This window comes from Stigmatopora argus, chromosome 13 (assembly GCF_051989625.1).
Source record: "Stigmatopora argus isolate UIUO_Sarg chromosome 13, RoL_Sarg_1.0, whole genome shotgun sequence".
NCBI classification, from domain to species: Eukaryota; Metazoa; Chordata; class Actinopteri; order Syngnathiformes; family Syngnathidae; genus Stigmatopora; species Stigmatopora argus.
Genome location: NC_135399.1, coordinates 7,275,452 through 7,298,297, shown reverse-complemented (window position 1 = coordinate 7,298,297; position 22,846 = coordinate 7,275,452). Strand labels below are relative to the sequence as shown.

At 40.0% G+C, this 22,846-nt stretch overlaps 1 protein-coding gene across 3 annotated transcripts in view; it reads left to right on the top strand.

Annotated features, from left to right (window-relative positions):
- erbb4b (erb-b2 receptor tyrosine kinase 4b) overlaps positions 1-22,846 on the top strand; it is a 162,220-nt gene that overhangs the window by 73,715 nt on the left and 65,659 nt on the right. For all 3 annotated transcript variants that reach the window (XM_077616611.1, XM_077616613.1, XM_077616610.1), the window contains exons 2-3: positions 3,221-3,372; positions 18,285-18,471. In XM_077616611.1, the coding sequence (XP_077472737.1) occupies positions 3,221-3,372; positions 18,285-18,471 (339 nt within the window). The remainder of the gene's footprint in view (positions 1-3,220; positions 3,373-18,284; positions 18,472-22,846) is intronic.

The following is a 22,846-nucleotide window of genomic DNA, read 5'->3' as shown; positions in this document are numbered from 1 at the left end:
GGCTGTTCGTCACTTCGTGCCCTGCGATTGCTGGCCACCAATTCACGGTGTCCCCCTCAGCTAGGATAGGCTCCAGCTTTCTCCGTGACCCTTGTTAAAATAAGCAGTTCATGACCATGAATAAATACTCATTATAATTTAGAATCACAAACATAGATGATTACACAGGCAGGTAAACACAAATCAGTAAATCTGGAAAAGCCCACATATCAATTTAAAGATAGGGCTTCAAGTCTGCTCAAAAATAATCTCTTGGCTAAGTGTTCAAGGCAATTTTGCATTATGGGGGAAATGTTTTTTTTTAATGGGGAAAAATGGGAGCCAGGGTAAACGTTAGCAGTAGAAGCCAACATAATTGATGGAATCAGTTTGTATACCAGATTAAGATTCATGGCTCGGACCACAGGCGGGTGCTGGAAAGTGCAGGCTGCAGGAATAAATGACATCTGGCCTTCTGGTTTAATTGATAGAATGCCTTTCAGTGCATTGGAGGAAAAAAAGAAACAACTACAAAAAAAGTGGCTTAAGCCCAGAGGCAAGAGAAAAAGGGTTAGCTAGATAACGATTCCCTAGACTGGCTGGAAAAAAAAGTTTGTTATTTGTGTTTGAGTAACACGCACAGACCCTTGACAAGTACCCTTGAGGAGGCTTTCAGCATTGTGCGTAAGACACAACTGGCCTGGCAGAACTGCTCCGCGGTCAGTTTTACAATAGATAATCCGTGCATTGAATTTGACCACATGGATGAATGTTAATAAGGATATGGCTGGAAAGAAAAGCTCATATACATCCTTAAAATAAAATGAAATATACAATGGGGGCCACTTTATGGTGTAGTGATTCACTTACCTGACTTCGATACGGGCAAGCGTGGGATTGATTCTCGCTCAGTGGTGGTGTGATTGTTAATGTGAATGGTGGTCTGTTGCTCTGTGTGCCCTATGGCTGACTGGCAACCAGTCTATGGTGTAGACTGCATTTTGCCCAAAATAAACTGTGACGATGGTCAGTACATATGAGTAAAGAACGAAAAATATATATAGTGGCACCTCTATTTACGAATATCTCCACACATGAAATATTCAGATTACGAAAACCCTCAATGGGAAATTTTTGTCTATGAATATTCCAAATTATGAAACATGAAATCTCAAAAATTCAAACATCCTGTTGTGGAATCCTATACTTTCTGTTGAAATTGACTTAATCGAGTGGCTCTCTCATTGGCTGAACTTTCACATATGGATTGGATATTTTACAGTTCAGACCTTAACCCCATGAGCCTGGTACCTGTAGGTAGCTGGGATAGGTTCTAACAACCCACAACGTTGGTCATTATTTCTTAGACATAGGGTGCATCCAGTTGCCTTGTGGTGTAGAGGTTCACTCACCTGATTTCAGTGTGGGCAGGCGTGAGCTCAATTCCCGCTGGTATGATTGGGGGTGCGGATGGTCGTTTGTCTCTGTGTGCCCTACGCCTGATTGGCAACCAGTCTAGGGTGTAGTCTGCCTTTTGCCCGAAGACAGCTGGGTTAGGCTCCAGCAACCCCCGCAACCCTTTCGAGGAGGAGCGGTATGGAACATGAATGAATGAAAGGTTGAATCCACAGAATCCTATTTAGTGACACTTTTCATCTAGGGAACCATAAAGAGGCAGAGACGACATTGCCAGTTGGTGACCGTAAGCCAAAGTGTAATAGTTATGACTGCCTCTCAGCTAGTTATTGTTTCAGATTAAATTTAAAGTGCTTTCGCAGATGGACTATAATGTAGGCTATGATTAGCATCCGTATTAGTGCCTTGTAACTCACACTTACTCACAAAAACTCATCTGGGTTATTAGACAAAGGACTGCTTTGACCTCAGATATGGCATTCCCACTCCTCTTATTCATTCACCTTAGTTAAATATGTAAGTGCGTTAGCTTGCCAAAATCTGTTTTTGTGATCGCAAGACTGATCCCTGCAGTAAACCTGCAATAGTTCACACTTCCTGAAAATATACTTCACATAGGCCAGATGGTTTTGTTATGGCTGTCAAGACCAATCATCCAATAAGATGATGCATTACGTAGATGATGCTGTTTTTTGTTTCTTTTAGATTACTCTGTTTAATCACATTCAATTTCACACCTGAGACCAATTTTCAATGAATTTAACTTTTAACAGACTAGGTTATAAATACAAGCAGGCTAAAATGTATAATTGCCAAGGAAAACACTTTTCAGCCCAATTGACATTTGCTGCTCGCCTCCCTGTTCAAATGGATTTGAAGTCTATCGCCGTCAATGGCAGCCAACGTTAATAAATATAAAGTTGATTCTACCAGACATCACACTGTGATGTCCTCCTTTTTGATCTCAGTAGCCAGCCCCAAGGGTCCAATAACAGTTTATTATACCTATCCTCACTTTATGGCCCCCTACCCCAACCTTCCTTCAACTGTTATTGAAAATACCCAGGCCTGTCATATATCATTCCTGAGGAGCACATTATGCTATGTGCAACCACGCTAATCACCCACACCTCATATGGGTAGTATCCCAGGTCACAGTGGATGTGTTTTGCATGGATTTGAAGATTAATTAAAAATAATGTGGCCAGGGGCACTGGGCCTGGGTGGGTGTTCTCCAGGTACTCCGGTTTCCTCTCACATTCCAAACACATGCTTGGTAGGCAGGTTGGACACTCAAAATTGCCCCAGGTATGAGTGCGAATGGTTGTCCCTCTCCCCGTGCCCTATGAACTTCTGGCCAGCAATTCAGGGAGTCCCCCGCCTCTGGCACGAAGTCAGCTGGGATAGGTTCCAGCACCCCCTGCAACCCTGTTAGGATAAGTGGTTCAGAAAATGAATAAATGAATGGCCAGGGACATTCAAATAATTGGATAAGTCTATGTTGATTGTTTGAACATGAATGTTGATCGCCTCAACTAGTTCATGGTCTGAAGAAGAAAATAGATCCATATAGTCGAAAAACTTGAATTTTTAGCCAATTTGCATGAGATTGGGAAACTTGTTTGTCGAGTGTCCTACTTGGTTGATGTGCCTGTTTCTTTTTGTTTGAAACCATATTACATTACTTTTAAAAGAAGAAACTAACACCGATGAAATTTTAATCCATCTTTAAATTGCCAATTCTTCAAGAGAAAGTGATTTACATGACCATGCGAGCCAATGACAGATGTGATGTAACACTGCTATGCTTTTTTCCTTTTCCCAGTATGTGCTGGCACAGAGAACAAGCTGAGTACACTGTCAGACCTGGATCAGCAGTACCGCACTCTAAGGAAGTACTACGAGAGCTGTGAAGTTGTAATGGGCAACCTCGAAATCACAAGCATTGACCGCAGTCGAAACCTCACTTTCCTTAGAGTAAGTAAAACAGTTTCAGTGACATCATTGCCTGTGTGTTCTTGTTGAGGTGTACTATGTACTTAAAATTGCCGTACCCACCGCCTCGTGCCCGAAGTCAGCTCTTCTTATATACTGTAAATACATAGGAAATCACGTATACTGATATCTTGAGCAGCCAAGTTCTAAACAGCGGCATTTTTGGTAAAAGCATCTTACCATGTCTCAGATTTATAGTTTGCGTTCTTAGATGCTGAATCATCTAACTACATCAATGAACCATTTTGTTTTGATAGACACATGTGCTACCATGGTGCCGGGTGATGTCAGCACTGCGCCCTCCAAGGCATGAGTAATAATAGTGTGCGAATAACAGGTTAGCAGGAGGCAGCAGATGTTATTGTGCTGATTTTGCAAGAGGAAAAAATGGAATGTGTTTTGGGTAGAGTAAACGGAACACGTTCACCCGTAACCCTAAACCTTCCAAAATACCATATTTACTGCTTTGCGTTCGGCTAGCACTGTCCTGCTTCACTTGATTCCAGTGAAGTACGGAACTGCCCAGTGATATAGTGGTACACCAACACTTTCTGCTTTAATAGACCAATATTAGTACTTTATGAAGCACCTGGGCTTTACAAACAAGTTAGTCTCTCACAATGGTAAAGTGTGTTTTAATATTTTCCAAAACAGATTTCAGCTGGGATAAATTTCAATACAAACAAAGTTAATCAACGTTGCCAACAAAACATTCATTCACTTCAACTGATTTGCTCTCACTGATAGCATTAGGCATGCAATAATTGAAACAGGGAGTGTTGGTAGTAACTGAACCGTCTCCCAATTCAAATGGATTTGATGTCTACTAGTGATAACTGATTTAAATTCATAGATTTTTTGCGTCATGTTATTTTGCAGGCAGGTTTTTTAATTCCAACATGTACAGTATGGGCAAAATCAGTGCAGTTCTAGTCTTTGTACAGTATATTGTGAAATTTCATATGTTGCAGGTAGGTCTTGAATATATTCCATGCAATGAACAGGCATTCAGTGTAATGCCATTTCAACCATTTCTTATGGGAAACAAGAACAAATAGATTATGTTCCACCTCAGATGTCGTACTGTATTTGCTGATGTTACACAAACTCAATCCACTTCACACCTGCTTGCTTTATATACAAGGTAGAATTCATTTACAAAATGACTCCCTCTGGCACCAACTTACAAGGTTTCTCCACCTTTTCATCGGGGCAATTAACATGGGCTAATTGAACATGCTAATTAGAAAGATAGGGTGCCAGGCAGCAAGGGAAATGGGGGGTAGGGTTCAGTGTATCTTTAGGAAATGTTATTATTATTACTACACAAAAGGTGGCACGTGGCTCCCCGCGGAGGACGAGACCTTACCTTGATGTAGAGGAGACATTGCTAATGTGAAGCGGGATGCAAACTCGTTTTGTCTTCAAGGTGATTGAAACTGATGCCAGAGCTCCTTTTTTAAAGATATACCAAAGATTGATGACTGCCTCCCACTACTCCCCAAACAGCTTTTACCAGTAAACAGAGTCCATCTTCCAAACTACCTTCACAACAGATGAATCAATGCTCACACTTTGATTAATAACTACATTGCAGGACTGAGTCTTCCAGTCTGCGCTCAATATCCACAACACTGAATTTGAACCACCTATGTTATTGAGAAAATGTTTCCCATATTTAAAATGTAGATGTAGTATCCTATCTTGTGATCACATGCCTTTATACGCTCATCTGTATTTGGATATAGAGATTCAATTTCACAGTTAACCATATTTGATTGCAACGATTAGAGCTTGTATTACTATTTTTTATTGTGTGAGGATCAGAGTACCAAAATGAGTTCCCACTTGGAACTTTCTGCTTGCGCTACAAAGCGATATGGGAGAATGAAATATTCATGTTTCCTTCCTCTTTGCCCTTGCTGTTCTCAGGAGGGATCCAAAGTTAGATTAGATTATTCTTCATAACATTAGGAAACATGTAATTTTTTTCTTGGTATTAATGCAATGATGAGCCCAGTGTCATTTCTTAACACTGTTCTGAATAAATTATCTTGACATAGGGCCCATATGTTATATATGGTCTGGTCATTTTAATCAGTTAATTACAGAATGCTCCAAATGTGAATGCAGCGACCCAAAATCAACTACCTAAAACTACCCTTAAATTAGCAAGGAAGTGACCCCAAATAAAATAAAATAAAATTTAAAAAAATAAAAATAAAAAACATAAAAGGATTGAAGCCTGGATGGAACTTTGAGACAAACATACTAACCGTTCTTCCACTCTGCCACAATGGTTAGGCGAATGAATTTAGTAGTTATATTTGCTTACTTATCATGAGGTAATACTCAATAAAAATAAAAATATTAAATCTCAAGTACTCGGTGTATGTCGGACATGTTGGCTACTATGAAATTAGACTCCTTTGATTACGCAATTCACTTTAGTTGTTTGTATTTGAAATAATGTTTTCCCATCTCTAAAGATTCACGAGGTAAATGTCATGCTCAAGTACTTTTAAAATTCTGGTCCCTGCTGCAAGGCGAGCAGCATTTGTTCTTGTAGTCTATTCACATCCTCTGACATCTTTCTTCATACTTCTTGACTGGCATATTTGTCCCCGGGCACTGCTGATGCCCTCCCCATCTCCCTAATTTTTGATGCACTGTTAGATGAGTGCAGATTACGTTGGCCCCCTGCTACTCACCAAACTCGTTCAATATTAATGAAGACTGATGAAGTGCTAGAGTGCCTCTGTCTTTCAGCCCTGACCCACATTGGATTGACAACTGCAATTAGCGTCCCCTCAAGTTCATTTCCATCACTTTAATTTGACACGATGGAGGACAATGTGGCGTGGGAGGCGAGACCACTGAGAAATCTCAAAGAAAAAGGTGAAGAAGACTGAAAAGGCTGTTTAACCAAAGCTACCTTGAGTACTTGACAGAGGGCAAATGTTTTCCTGACAAAGCTATACGTGAAAGTCATGTCGCAAAATCTCCTTTGTAGCTATTTTTTCAGACATTCATTTTCAACATTGCTCATCCTTGTCAGGGTTGTGGGGTGCTGGAGCCTCTAACAGCTGACTGGGCGAAAGGTGAACTACTCCCTAAACTGGTTGCTAGTCGGTCATAGGGCACACAGAGACAGATAGCCATTCACACTCACAATCACATCGCCACAAAGTGGGAATTGAACTCAGCTGCCTGCACCAAAGTAAGGCGAAAGAATTACTGCAGTACCAGGTGGCATATTTTGAAAGCGGACCTGACCCTAATTTAAAATTGGTCTCTATTTGTGTGGCTCTTAATGAAACCTTTTTTATCTCCTCATTTTTTTCGGCATTTCAAATATCATCAACCTGTGTTTTCGTATATTGTGGGATTCAGGAAATATGCATATTAAAAGGCATTGTGGTGTTGTTCCTTGCTAAAATGGAAAACTGACTGACTTGTATCGTGCTAGAGGCTTCAAGTCGTGACGACCATAGCTGGCGTTTTGAACTCCACCTCAAACAAAAACTTAAATCAGACCAAAAGATTTTCTGCCTATAACTCACCACTCAAATGTTCTCAGCTTCTGCCCCATGTTTTCAGCAATTATTTTCAAACATATTGTATTGCAGAAAATACTCAATTTGAGTTCACGTATGTAGTCTTTAAGGGAAACGACCATTGGCAGATATGAATTCTGTATTTACTATTTAACCCACACGCTCACACTTTGTAGCCACCTGATAGTGTAGTGGTTCACTCGCTGAACTTCGGTGATGGTAGGCGTGGACTCGATTCCCGCTGGTGGCAGTATGATTGTATTTGTGATTGGTTGACTGTCTCTCTGTGGTTCCCCAATACTGACTTGCGACCAGTCTAGGGTGTAGTCTTCCTTTCTCCCGAAGTCAACTGGGATACAATCCAGCAATCCTTACGAGGATGCGTGGAACGGAAGGTGAATGATTGAATGAATACTGACACTTATTCATAAGCTATTTAGTGAATGTCGGTCAACTGGTACTTTGCAATATGGGGCCTTTTGGCTTTTGCATGGTAATGAGACTTCAGTTATAGCTACGGTCACTGTTGGTGTGCCCCCTGCCCTTGGGCCTCGTTTGAAAATTGTGTGCCTTCAGTCCTACCCTGGCCTTGATACCTCGCACAAATGTCTTCCATTTCCTTGAATTACACACTGTCTGCTTTGAGTTTGTTATTCCTATCTGATATATATATGCAAGGTCAGTGATGAAAGGTGGAATAAAAAAAGGCTACAATGTTGCCTGCTGCAGCTATGTTTTGACTTTATTTCTAAAAAAAAAATGTTTATCACATCTGTTTTGCCGTGACTGCAATCCCTTCAAGCCACGTGGTGATGTAGTGGTTCACTCACTTGACTTCAGTGCGTGCAGGTGTGGGCTCGATTCCAGCTGGTAGTGGTATCATTGAGTGTGAATGGCTGTCTATCTTTCTGTGTGCCCTACGACTGACTGGTGACCAGTTTAACGAGGATGCGCGGCATATAAGATGCAATCCCTAATTTCCCTCTCTCAGAATGTATCTTTTCTTTTCTTTTAGTACACCGCATAGAGCCTTCTCTGTCATTACTAAATATTCTGCGTTTGGATAAAAAGTCATTAGGAATACATAGCCATTTAGCTAAGTGACACAGGGCATAATTGTACCATCCATCAATTGCTGCATAAAAACACTCAGAAGGGCTAAATGTTGATTAGCCTTCAACCAATTACGCCCATGGCTTTTTGGAATTAATAGCTAGGGGGTGTTAAGTGGGGTTTTGGGTGGTGTTTTGGGGAGCTGCGGTCACAATTGCTGACCTGTGAGCGATATTTCAACTTGGTGAATGTATGAAAATGTGTTATAGAAGATATAGAACACATGACCTTCAATCTGTAGTTATCTTGTCTCACTTTTTATGTAATAACTATCATTAATTTTCCCTATGGCCCTAGTTTAAAGCATGCCTGTGCGATTGAGATGTGGTTGAAATCAAAAGGAAACCCAAGCGAAGTTGCGGCATAAAATCTAAGCCATGGTTCCTTGCCTGTCTGGCTTACAAATGAACCGTTGTGTTATCTTTGAATAATCACAAAAGATGACACAATGCTTTGTATCTAGACAAAAGATGTCAACATTTGTGTGGTAGAGAACCTTTCCCCTTGACAACTCCTTGCCACGTAGGGACAAGAAATGGTTGAAGTTTATTACACAAATTATACTCTGTCGATGGCGCATATCATATCAAGTTCATTCATTCATCCATTTTCTGACCACGAGGGTCACGGGGCTGCTGGAGCCTATCCCATCAGACTCCGGGCACAAGGCGGGGGACACCTTGCGCTCACACTCATACCTAGGGGCAATTTACAGTTTTCAATCAGCCTGCCATGCATGTTTTTAGAATGTGGGAGGAAACTGGAGTATCCACAGAAAACCCAGGTAAGCATAGGGAGAACATGCAAATTCCACACAGGAGGACCGAACCCAAGATCCCAGAACTGTGAGGCCAACTCGTTAACCTCTCCTCCACCATTATTTTATGTAAAGATGGCAATTATGTGCGATTGGCTGGCCACCGATTCAGGGTGTCCCCTGCCACTGGCCTGGATTCAGCTGGGATAGGCTCCAGCATCCCCCGCGACCCTAATGAGGATGAAGCAGTTCAGAAAATTAGATGAGATGGGAGATGTAAGAGAAGGCTGGAATAAAGCACCAAGGCTGAGAACTCCAAGCATAATTCCAGCTGTTACGCTGGTTGGCTGCAAACTCCATTTCTATATACTTTAAATATTAAATTGTCCATGCATACTAAAGTTAGAAAACATTCCGTTCAGTATATTTCCCTAACCATTGTGTGGCCTTTTTTCTCTCGTAAAACTCATAACATATGTCAGCTGAACATGCACAACAGAACAATTTAGCCAAGAATCATGTAAATAAATCATATTCTCAGGACACAATACTAAAGGGAATGGTCTATGGCTCTTACTTTTATCTGTGAAATACTTGTACAGAAAATATCCATTTGAACAATTTAAATATTCATAATTTTACACCAATTTCCAAACTACACAACTTTCATTGTGGAATTACAAATTCAATCAGAAGAATGTGTTTACTAAGACCACTTTTATTCTTAGGTGGTGGTGGTCATGGTGGCTGGTTGTTTCTTTTTTCCCTTAAAATTGATTTATCTAAATTAGAAAAACAAACACATTGGAAGAATTGTTAGTTTGTCACTAGTAAATGCCCAATCCATTTGAACTGTGAGGAATGTTGATTCGCTCTCAATCCTCCCAGTTCAAATGGATTGAGTGTCTGTTTTGCTGTCAATGGCAACCAACGAGTTAATCCGAATTGGCTAAATTGGGTTTGGTGGTAAAATGAGCCACAATGGGACACGCGAGGGAGTGCGTGTTTGCAAAATGGGTCACAAAACGGATTATTTGGTTCCTTACGAAGGAAACCAGACCTTGGTGTTCAATTTTAGAGAGTTTCTTTCTGACCACGAAACAAGGCTGTACCACATATTTCACTCATTTTCATACTTTTCCTACACGGACATCACCAGGAATGATGCACTCATCTGAAACAATATTTTGTTTACGAGCCTATACTGTATAAAGTAAATAAAAACGCTCTAGAACTTTGGTGCTCAATACAAAGTTCGGGATCTACCATTCAATTGCCAAGTTACTATTGGTAGATTGCATGACAATAAGATTTGATACAGCAATGCCCTTTTCAACTAAAAAAATGAGTGTGCTGGTTTCATGCTTTAAAAGCATCTTGCTTCTTTGTGCAATTTGCCAGGGCTAGTACTGGCAGCCAACTATGGGGAGGGATTTTTCTCAAAAATATTCACATATCCATGATTCACATGACATGTCAGAAAAAAAATTCCACCTGTATTTTTGAGATCTTCTAATAAATCATTCTTCTTTGTCGGACAGAATGTATACACCAGAATGGTGATTTGAGGGTGGGGGGTTATGTGTTCATATTCGTTTGCACGAACTGCACTTGGGGGCTTGTGTTTGCGGGTCAAATGCCGCTGGCGAACATGAGCCTATACACCTGTGCGGCTGTACACGCTGCCTGGATGATGGGCATAACATTTGAAATGTCGGGCTTGGTATTGAGCTAGTCACTGAGTTGTTTTCCCTACAACCGTGGATACAGGTTTGAGATAGTTAATCATTCAGTAGGGGGAGAAAGGGGAAACAATCACGCACATGCCTATGAGTCGTTTTTGCCATGCAGCGAAAAATACGCTCTTGCACCTCAACATGAAACAATGCATATTTTTTTATGAATACTTTTTAAAACCTTTCAATCCATTGAATCTCCAAAACGTGAACTGCAAAGTAACAAGGGATTACTATATTGGCTCATGTAGTAATAAAATGTATATCAACATGCATATAACTGCTGAACTTTGTCAGTGACCCAGAAAATAAAATAAAAGGTACATCTTGGGAGGTTAGCTCCCTGACACCCACTGACTAACCAATTCAAATGAATTTAATGTCTATCAGTGCCATATTCATTAAAAATCTTAAATAGTTGAATGATTGGTCTGTTATTCACGTTGATGGATGTTTAATCCATTTGAGGTGGCAGACGTTGAATGAATGAAGGAATTATCTCTCACTGATGGCATTTTGATATCCTATAGGAACATATACTAGTATATAAAAAATAAAAGTACCCCAGGATGTGGATGCATTTTCATGTGTGGGTGGATTTCTTAATGCATCTTTTGTATCATTACTATCAAACTTCTTATTATCCATTGATGCTTGCATTATTCATTTTTTTACATAACTTCCTAAACTGACAACAACACTTCAACAGAGCCACTGCATCCTCAGCCTCTTTAATCTATTGACTTAGAACCCTCATCAAACTTTATAAGCTAATAATGCAGTTAGGGCCATTAAGTGTTGCCATAGTCCTCAAGCAACACTTAACAGACTCTCAATACTTCTAGTAGAGGAGAGGACTAAAGGGGTAGGAGTTTAATGTGGCTAACAGACCAGCACAAACATGTCTGATCAGACTCACAATTTAGATGGTTTAAGCTTTGTAAAATACTCCCAGTGTGGCTAGAATTCTCAGTCGTCGGTCATCTGGGAAACCATGCCAAATTTCCAGCAACATTCTATCACCACTGGTTGTGGGAATCATCCAATAAAATAATTAAGCATAACCAAATAATACAATTGAAAAAGGCATTGCAGATGTCATTCCAAGGGATGTTGGTGCTCTCTTGTTGCGGACTTATTTTCCAGACACATGTTGGAGAAGGATTTTAGAAAAGGAAATATATCAAATCTGTTGGAGAAAGGCCAATTTTTCTTATCTTCTGACCTTGGTTAGGGCCGCAACAAATTATATCTACGCAACTTTAAAAAAATGCTGTAAAAATAATTTAGAACTAACTGAAACCATGTAAACTTTGCATGTTCTACATGTGTCACTTGCACCAACAAATAAGAGTCTGAAAACAAGCACATTTCATTGTTTATTTTGATTGTGCCTTTTTTTATTATACCCTGTGATAGTCCATTGTTCTCTTTCTCAAACCATGCACACTCACACCCATACCTAAGTGCAATTTAGAGTGTCCAATCACCCTACCAAGAATGTTTTTTGGAATGTGGGAGGAAACCGGAGTACCCGGAGGAAACCCACACAGGCCTGGGGAGAACATGCAAACTCCACACAGATGGACATGACCTGGATTTGAACCCGGGACCCCAGAGCTATGAGGCTTACACGCTAACCACTCGCTAACAGCCCCCTAAATTTGATGAATTGATTAATCACTCATTAATGTACCGGTTTTGTGGGAAATTTATAGTAAGTGCAAACATAATAATCTCATATCTGTATGAATTTATTTATTTATTTTTTTGATTAACAAATTATTCTAAGTCTTTGTACAACCTGATCTATGTTATAATTACTCTTTACTAATGGTGGTCCAATCAAAACCCAATGGGATCTGATTCCCAAGCCTGATTAAAGACCTAACCAGGGGCTAAACAGATCTGTGGACCACCCTACTGCTCCCCCTTCACATCAGCTCGTAGTTAGACAGTGCAGGAAAGTGATTACTCACGGATTAAGACTTGCCTCGTTGCTGATACATGAAGCATAATTGAATAATGGCTGCTTTACCCAAATGGTCCCACTGCAGAAGGGCCTCCTAGCCTTGGCAGATTGGCACAATATTAACCATGACACAAGCATAACCAGGATGGTAATTAATGCAGAGAATCAATTACAAATTAGTCTATTTTCAGAATTCCCAGTAGGGGTTCACTCATTCCAAAAGCTCTGATAGAGTTGTAAGTCTTCCTCATGGGAAATGGTGTTGCTCCACTGTTCAAGCTGACCATCAGTCTTCATCTCTTTCCTCAAGGTGGGATGCAGAAGATAAATTGAGGCTAAGATTAATGGTGCCTGCTGCTTGGCATTGCAATCCATACAGTGAGAAATGCATATCCTTAAAAAGAACATCAAAAGCTTGCTGTTTTCCTAATAAAGGTGGCCTAGAGAACCATTCAATTTAAATTGAATCCGATCGTTTCTGTTGCTGTTATGTCTTTATCTGCAACACAGCATATTGCTGTTTTAAGCGTCTCAAAGTTCTGTCAGATAATGATGATTGATGTTCATCCTGGCAAGACAATCAAATATGTTACGGGCTACATAAACAAATGTGCTTTTGGCACTAGTTTTTACTCATTGGCTGTCAGTGACAATGCTAGACATTGAATCCATGTTGACGAGGAGTCTATAACATTATTTGTCGTGCTGTTTAAAAAAATTGAATGTTATTGTTTGGCCTTTTATAGTAGTACATTTTTTATTACATATTCCAGGAATCTAATCTAAAATAGAAATAGTTTCAAATGCATATTCAAATATATGGGGACTCTGATCCGTTTGACTGATCATCCCATGGTGTACCGCTTTCCATTCCCCTGTCTGTTTCATCATCCTTTCACCTTCGCCGCTTTGCTGACTCCAGCAAACCTCCTTCCTTCTCCATCCCATTTTGAAGTTGGGGATTGGAGGATTTGATTTCAAAACTGGGCACGTCTCAGTGACTCAACTGAGGGGTTTGTTCCGCTGCCACACTTCCGTTCACAAATGCTCCGGCCTAGAGAGGAGGAAGGGGGAGAAATCCCTTTTAATCTAGTGAATCTGACTCTCGCTGTCTCTTTTGTTCACTGTTAGGGGGACTTTGGCGCTCTCTTGGGATGCATGTGTGTGAGGTGGGTGCAAGGCTGGCTGAGAATACACTACAGTTAGTACGTGGTTTAGTGTCAACATTATGTTGTTGCCAACGCCAGTGGAACATCTACTTTAGTTGTAATGTCTTTTGGAATGTACAACAGTGCTTATGTGATATCGGTTTAATCATTCCGGGGACTGATCTGTACAGTGGACAGCTATTCAAAAGTTGACACTTAAGACCTTTAACCTTTCATATAGCAAATGATTACTTGGGCTAATTTAATAAAAAACAAAATTCATTCATTTTCCATAGCTACTATCCTCATAATTGTTGCATGAAATGTCTGAGGTTTCAACCCTGAAGAAAACCCACACAGGCAGAGTGAAAACATGCCAACTTCACGCAGGAAAATCGGAACTCCCTGGGTATTGAGCACTAAATCTCAGTCGTTCACCGTCCTGCCATTATTATTATTGTATTTTTGTGATAACCAAAAAATACACACTGATTATGGCACCAGGTAACACTCAAAAGTGTATTTCTTTATTTATATATTTAGTTTTTATATTAACTCATTGCATCCCATTGATGGCAACAGATGTCCATTACATTTTAACAGTGGAAACTGACAATAAGAGCTCATGGTTGTCTGTATTCATTTTGCCATGTGATTGGCAACTATGGGTTTGATTCCCGCTGGTGATTGTATGATTGTGAGTGTGGATGGTTGTCTGTCTCTGTGTACCCTATGGCTCTCTGGTGACCAGTCCAGGGTGTAGTGTGGCTTTAGCCCAAAATCAGCAGAGTTATGCTCCTGCAACCCTTTCGCGGATGGGCGATATGGAAGATGAATGAATGTTTCTGTTCGGACTTCTTTGCTCTAAGTGCATAAATGAGGCACTCGGTAAGGTGAGCATGGAAAAACTTGTTTGACGGTTATTTGTTTAATGGAGGTGACCACACCAAGTAGATTTACATGTCCATTGGCTCAGCTCAGCAAGCAGCTGCTGTCACATCACTGTTTGTTGTTCTTTTTTTAAAGTTTTATTTTATTTTTTTAATCTTTCTCATGGCAGCATGTCATCCCCATTTCCTTTACTTCATACTCCTATTTATCTCTGCAAGGCTGCACTTGAACATAAAACTGTCAGCTTTGTAAGTCGGATATAATAGACAAAATAAAAAAAAGACCAAAACGCATTTGAGAAGTGAGCTCTGAAATACAGTAATTGTCATTTTTACTTGCGTATGCAGACGTTAAAGCTGTGAGAATTCACAGCACTTACTGCTGTGTGACACTGCTTGCTTTTTGGAAGATTTAAATGGAAAGAATTTAGAACAGCTCCCCAGGCAATGCCACTGAAATTGAAGCATTTCTTAGTCTGTGAACTTCAAATGTTTGGTAGTCTTACAGAGTTGAGCAGCCCTCCCAATAAGTTGACTTTAAATTGTTGAATAGGCTTCAACGGTACAGTACGGTTTACCAAATATTACAATTTGAATACCTGGACATAGATTATCACTAATTAATGTCAATATGCTATCTGGACAATTTATACAAAACCAAATGATAAAATGGCAACCAGTTGGAATGCGATATGATCTAAGCGAGTAAAGGAATACAAAATAATCTAATACCACTTGAAACGTCTTTGGTGGACAACCGAGTCTTTCTCTAATGTACTTGTCCAACGGCTAGCCCTGCAGGCCTTCCTAGTTTTAGTGACCAATGCTTAAGGCATTACAGGTGGCCACACTTCCAAAATCCGGCTACAGCTTCATACTAGTACCTGCAATTTGGAGGCAAGATCAATTTTATACAGGTACTTGTCGATAATGCTATTCTTTCAGATTTGATGTGGTTATTAACAATTTTCTTCTGTGTTGTGTCAAATGTTCAAGACTTTTTCTATCACTTTTACCTGCATATACTTTAGAAAGTGTATCTATTACATTTATTTATGGCTTGCCTATTTTATGCATATACTTGGTCCAGTTACATCTTTGTAGTATTTGTAGGATGGATAAATTTAGACAGGTAAGTGAGGTTTGTTATGCTAAACCCAAATAATAAAAATACCTCACACTCCAAAGGAAATATATCTAAAAACAAAACTAAAAACCATTATAGCTCCTTCCACCCCCAGAATGCAGTCGTCCTAAATTCCTTCAGTGGCACCAACAATCATAGATGATAACCATAAACTTAGTTACCATATGTCTCTTTTCATCATTCTGCTGTGAACGTGAATTTGTTTGTAATTAGTTGGCACCCCATCAATTTTAACCAGGAGGGCTGGTAGCAGCAAAATAATCGTTCGCTGCTAACCCTCCCAGTTCAAATGGATTGGACACCTATTAATGTGTTATAGTGAAAATGCATCTCTCTGACTGAATGAAAAGCAAGTTGTTGACCTTTTGCCCAACGCACACAGAAAGTTGTGCATTCGGCTGTATCGCTGCCCCCTTTGTCTGCCTTGAGGGTAATTTTAATGAGCACCCTTTAATTTTCTTATATTGTTTTCTTGCTTGAGTAGGAAACTGAAAACTTCCCCTCCTTTGAATTATCACTCTAAAAGATCGACTTCTCGCAAACAAGCATGACCTCTGTACCCCTTTCTTATTATTTTCTCTTGAGAGCGCATTGTCTTTTTCTGTGAACAAACATAAAGATAGTTTAAGGCTTGAACTCAGTCTCATTCAAACTTGTTAATATTAATGTCACCATAAAGCTGACAGACCCTTCCAGAATAGTTAAACTAGGCCAATCATATCATGGCTATATATTTGCCATCATTGTTTCAACTAAACCACACACATTCACCAGACCATGGTCCGTCTGTTTCGATTAATGGGAATGAGCAGGGCAAGGACGCCAAAGACGCAGCCGCAGCTTAGTTACTGGTGGTGGATGGCCATGCCTTCTGACAGCTGTCAGCCACAATGATTATACTGCTAGGCCAGGGCCTCCTAAGCACTTATATCATATCGGTGCATCAGCTGCAATAGAATTTCACACACACACACACTTGTTGATAATCAGCAGACCAGCGTGGAAAGATGTATCTGACCGCCTGTCCATTAGTGACAGCAACCATGATGGCGAATGTGAGAAAGAGGGCACAGATTGTCTCATTGATTCATTCAACATCAGCTTCTTCTTGGTGGCTTTTTGCCAAAGTCTCCACAGATATTATACACGCTTCCAAGTGACATTTAAAGTGTGAAGTAATGCCTGTCCTCGTGAAGCACTCACCCCAGGCCACATACAAGACATAATCGCTGAACTCTGTACTGCTCCAAGAGTTGCAGTATGGTCTCCAACCCTGGAGCAAATAATCTTTTCTCAGATGCTCTGATTTAACTCACTGCCATGATTGAATATGTAGACAGTGACCCCGGAGGCACATGCAGTCAATGATATGATGCATGCTAGGGCTCGCCATACCTCCCTTTTCCCATTTTGACAATGTTTTCTGGTTCAACGTCTCCTTTCTGGGCTTCTAACAATTTGAAGCAGCAATGTGGCTATTAAAAGAGGATAAATATTCACAAAGACCCACTGTAGAGTTCATTTTCTGTCTCCACAAAAGGTACAACCAAAATAAATTATATGTCAGCCGAGCCATGGTAAAACATTCTCTTTGTATTTGGGCAACATGTTTAAACTCACAATATTCCTTCATTCATTTTCTGATCCTCAGAAGCGGGGGTGCTGGAGCCTATCCCAGTTGACTACGGGCACCAGGCTCGGGACACCCTGAATCGGTGGCCAGCCAATCGCAGGGCACAAGGAGACGAAAAATCATTCACGCTCATACATACCTAGGGGCATTTTAGAGTGTTCAACCAGCATACCCTCCATGTTTTTAGTATGTTGTAGGAACCCGGAGTACCCTGAGAAAAAACATGCAAGCCCAGGGAGAACATGCAAACTCCACTTAGTGAGGACCCACCTGCGATCAAACCCTCGAGTCCAGAACTGTGAAGCTGACGCGTTAACCACTCGGCCGCCGGGTCGCCTTTGCTTGAACACATCTATAAAAACTAACTACGTACGTTAATTTTAACCAGGTGCAGAGATCGCACAAACTAGGCCAAATGTATAATTACAAAAGCAGTTGGAAAAATGCCATTCTAAGTCTATTAACCTACAAGAGGTCTTAACCCAGTTAAAAAAAAGCAGTCCAGATAGAGAGATAGTTGACAAAAGCTCAAATCTGGAAAGACTTCAAGTCATCCAAATGGAGTACCACATATAGTCTAGACTCCAAATAACAAAAGTGAAAGACAAATATCCAGCCAAATCTTATAATTAATATGGATGCAGATAATCCCTTATCCAAAAAGGAAGCAGAACAGACAAGACATGGAGGATTTCTTATTGACTGATGACCCATGTTTGACCCATAGAGCTGATGAACAAAAAAAACCAAGTCAAAGAAGGAACCTCAAAAAACATTGGATAAACAATGGGAAAAATTAAGAAACAACCCTCACTGCAACTATGACATTTTAGACATCCAACCTCTAAGTAAAAACATCCAGAGATGCATTTAAATTTTAAGCTACTCGTCCATATTTTTCATGTCTCCGATACACTAACTTTCTATCATTCTATTTGCAGTCAATCCGAGAAGTGACAGGCTATGTGCTGGTGGCTCTGAACCAGTTTGAATACTTGCCGCTGGAGAACTTGCGAATCATCCGAGGGACTAAGCTGTATGAAGGCCAGTATTCACTTGCAATCTTCCTCAACTACAGACACGATGGAAACTTTGGCCTGCGTAGGTTAGGCCTGGGGAACCTTACGGGTGAGTGACATTTGTCTGCACTATGTCCTGTAATGAGAATGTTAAGTGCCTCACAAACCATCAGACTGTAAAACCCGCCCATTCATTAGTAGACTGTGAAATTGAGAGCTGATTAGGAGGCGTGCGAGGGGTTAGTGTCCTGGTGAACAATGGACCTTTTTGTTGCTGAATTTCTTTTTGACATTCCAAGCCCAGAAGCCATAACGAAATGGAGCTTTTGACAAAATAAAAGGAAAGCATCTTCCCTGTGGGGTAAAGTTGAGAAAGCATGTGCCACAGTAAGTGTGAATCAAATGATTTGATATACACTGTTGCTGATGCATGCTGTGGAAATTCAAAACTACTACTACTACTACTACTACTACTACTACCACCACTACCACGACCATTACTATTACTGCATCTTATAATCCGGTAAAACTAAGTACTTGGGCTAAAACTGTCCTTTGTTTTGAACTGAATTGAATTGAATCAGTTTTTATCTTCTACTATTATTTTTATCATTCATCCGTGACCGTAGATAATAAATCAAGATATGAATCAAATTATATATTTTTGGTGGGAGTGAAAGATTCACACCATATTTTCTATATTCTACAATCTTATTTAGAGGGACTTCACTTCTTAATAACATGCCTGACTAACAATCAGTTTGGTTTCTTTACGGTGTAAAGCACTCCTTGCCCACTTTAGGGCGAAAGGCAGACTACACCCTGGACTGGTCGGCATCCATTTGTGACAAACTAATTTAAATTCACAGCAGAAAAGAGAAGGGAAAGGGCTACGTGGGTGACTATCATCATCAATGGCCCCAAAGGAGTTAAAGAACAGTTCATAACCAACATTAACTGTTTAATAATCTCTTTACATTATTGGTGGTTTTTAAGATTCCAAAGATGTCCTCATCTTTTCACTTAAGTCATAACTGATATGATCCCTTTTGTAATCATAGCTATATAAAGTACAACAGACTTGTAATTTTATATCAAAAACATGTTCCAACTTAGATTCCTGCTCACACATTGTACTATTCTCTGGAATTTTCTTTTTTACATCACCACTGGCAGCTTTATTTATACCAAAATGGTCCTTATTATCACTGTGCCAAACTGATGCTATAGTGATGAGGGTGTTCTGGCGGGATTCCGTAAGAGGCCAGTGTTTGAAGCCCCATCCGTGGCCTCTCTCCATAATGTGCAAGGGAAGTTGTGCTTAACTCTAATGGACCGAATCTGCTTTACCACTGCTATCACTATTCTTGTTCACTGTCAATTGAGCATTTTATTTTGAACAACTTGTAACACTAAGAAATAGAGAAAAAAGAAGATACAATGATTTAGCCTGTAGTATCTTAAGTCACAAAGTGTAGTAGTGTATGGTATCTGTGAACACTTATGAAATACAAATATTTTACTAACCTAAAACAGGAGTAACATTTTTGACAAGAAAAAGTACATGTCATATCAAAAATATAGTATCTTGTTTCTAGTACAAAGATTGTTTTATCAAACTTAAAATAAGTTAGGTCATAGTTGTATTATTTCGGTTGGATACATAGACTTATACAGACATTTAGTTGTTCCACTGTCAGATTTTTTTTTACATGTTATAAGCAAAAAGTAACTTACTTAAAAATACTCATTCCCTGCCATTGACGGTTATAGACGTTGATCCATTTTAATTGGAAAGAGCAAGTGACCATTGCCCATTCGAGTAAAAATTAATTGGACATTTTTTGCTGTCCATGGCAGCCAACAAGTTAAGCCAAAGTTAAAATTGTGATTCATCTATGTAAAAATTCTCCTGAGTATCTATTACTTTTGCCAACTTGACTGATAGACACTTAGCCACCAGCTTGCTTGCCTTTCCAAATCCACTCGCTGTATCTGAATCATAACGGTCGATCAAATATTTGACGTCTTACAGCAAAGTTCAAAACTTTTCTACTTTCAAGTCCTTTGGCGGGATTGGGTCAGCTGTCTCATTCATCACAAAGGCTTTGACTTTGCTGTCAAATTAGTTCATTGTTCAACTCCCAGAGGTTCCCCAGAGATGTGTAAAGTGGTCGTTATAATCGATATATACATAAGGGGTTAAAATATATGAACTACATAAGGGGCTAATAAAAGAAGGCTGGGTAAAATACCCTCAAGTGATTAAACCCACGTGCATTTTACTTGGTTTAGAATTGCCTTGGATGAAATCAATTTGTCGCTAGTATATTGTTGCGGTGCTCTTATTGATTTTCCCGGCTTCCTCGCTGAGTGCTGTGAAAAGACTCAGCGGACTTGAGGGGGCTAAAGGATGGGGTGGAGGAGGTCCTTGGCTAAGCAAGGATAAGGCTCCCTCTGATGCACCTTTCAATCAAGCTTAGCCAACTTAACCGCAAAAAAATGTTAGGAAAAAGTTTTGATATGCTCTGTGAACACAAAGTGAATTAGAAATGAAAAGTTGGTTGTAGTTTGTTCAGGCAGTTTAGGCGAAGCAATGAGGACTATAATGCAGATGGAGAATAGAGATTATTTTGTAACAAAGAAAAGGAGTTGAGTGGCTGGCAGGGTTGATGAGGCAGGTAATGGCTATAGCAGGTGGCTTCCTTAAAACAGGAGGATGTGAAGACTTGGCTAGTTGGTGTCCTGGTGGCAAACAAAGAAGAATTAGTCAAAGATTCAAAACTGTCTAGATCAAGAAATCAAGAACTCCTAGTCAGCCGATGTACCAATTAGTGACTGGGAACATCATCTGGCACATGCTTTGTGCCCAGGCCATACCTGTTGTAGTCACTCAGAAGCTACAGGTACGGTACCAGGTCTGCCACATGAGTTCAAAGATTGAACTCATGCCAATAATCACATCACTTTTAAACTCTACAGAACATTTGTCAGAGCACAATTTTCCAATACACCGATTAAACTCACACACACACATTACCTCAGCGGGTAGCTACAGGAATAGAACGTTCATCTACAATAACAAACGTTAGCAGTGATGAGTTAAAATGAAACATGATTTTGGCCCAAGAGTCATTTTAGACACTAGCTCCTAGTACTTGTTAGTCTGCTAGCCTTATTTAATAATAACCACAGCAAACAGCTCATATTAGTGTTCTGAATGAACACAATTGGCTTCACCCCCTCCTACTCTCGCCTAATTTTAGCAAGAATATCTTTACTCTTTCAGATTTGCTCGGTGTTTATTCATCTTTCTAACCACCCTTACGCCTGCACTGCGTCTGTCCAAAATGAAACTTCCAAACTGAGGCCCCATCTGCTGAATGATCCTCTCTCATTGCATGCATGTACTGAAGCCTGTGGTAAACGCCAGAGGCATTATCCACTTCTTCATGGCCCATCTGGTCACGCTTTATTTGTCTCATTTACTGTCTCACTCTTCATTTCTTTTCATTCTCCTTTTTGGCTCACAGTCACTCATCTGTTCCACTCGATAGTCTGATTTGTTACATCGATACCAAAACAAATTGTGTCATGTTTATGTTTGTATCAGCATATAAGGTGTTCATAGCTTCGCTAAACTTGATAATATTTTAATGCCACTTCTGTAGGCCCCGGGACATAGGCTCAGTTGTATAGGGACATAATAACTTGGGAAAGTTACAAAATCAAATGGAAAAACATTAATACGCAGGTTATGGCCCCCAATTCCATTGTATTTAATCAATGCCTGCTAATGGCAGTCATAGACTTGCATTTCATTTAAGATGGATAGACTGGCTCTGAATGCTAATCTTTCAATAGCACCCAGTAAAGTTACGAGTGCCTTATCAAGCATTAAGAGTAAGAAACAGGGAATTTTTTTCTCTGCATATCACAGCTTGTAAAGAAAGTTGTTTTTTTCTGTTATTTTTTTTCTCCCAAATTACAGGGGTACTGAAAAAGAGGATGTACATTAAAAAGTAAGCTTGTGTCAACCATATTTGCTGCGCAAGTGGCTTTGCAAAATGTACCGTATCCCACAAAGGAAGGAGCTAGTATGATAAATAGCACAAACATGGAGTTCAAAGTAATGTTTTATAAAAAGCCCGCTAGTACTGTGACTCATAGTAGAAATCACAGCTCAGTAGGGAAATCTTGGGGAAAATGTGCTGCTAAATGTTGAACTGGGAAAGCGTTGCCAAGGACATTCTGAGTCTCTGAGACACCCTTGGACATGCGCCTCTGAAGAAGTGACATTTAATTGCTGCCTCCTTCTGATCTCCAACCCTTCTCCATCTAGGAGGAAAAAAAGAGCAATTATGCCACCTGAAACAAGATCAGCGTACATTGCCCAAATTCAGTTGAGCCGTTTCCCTTGCAGCCCGCAGACGTTCAGGTCTCCTTCAATTGTGTGACTAATTGATTACTTCCCATGCAATTAC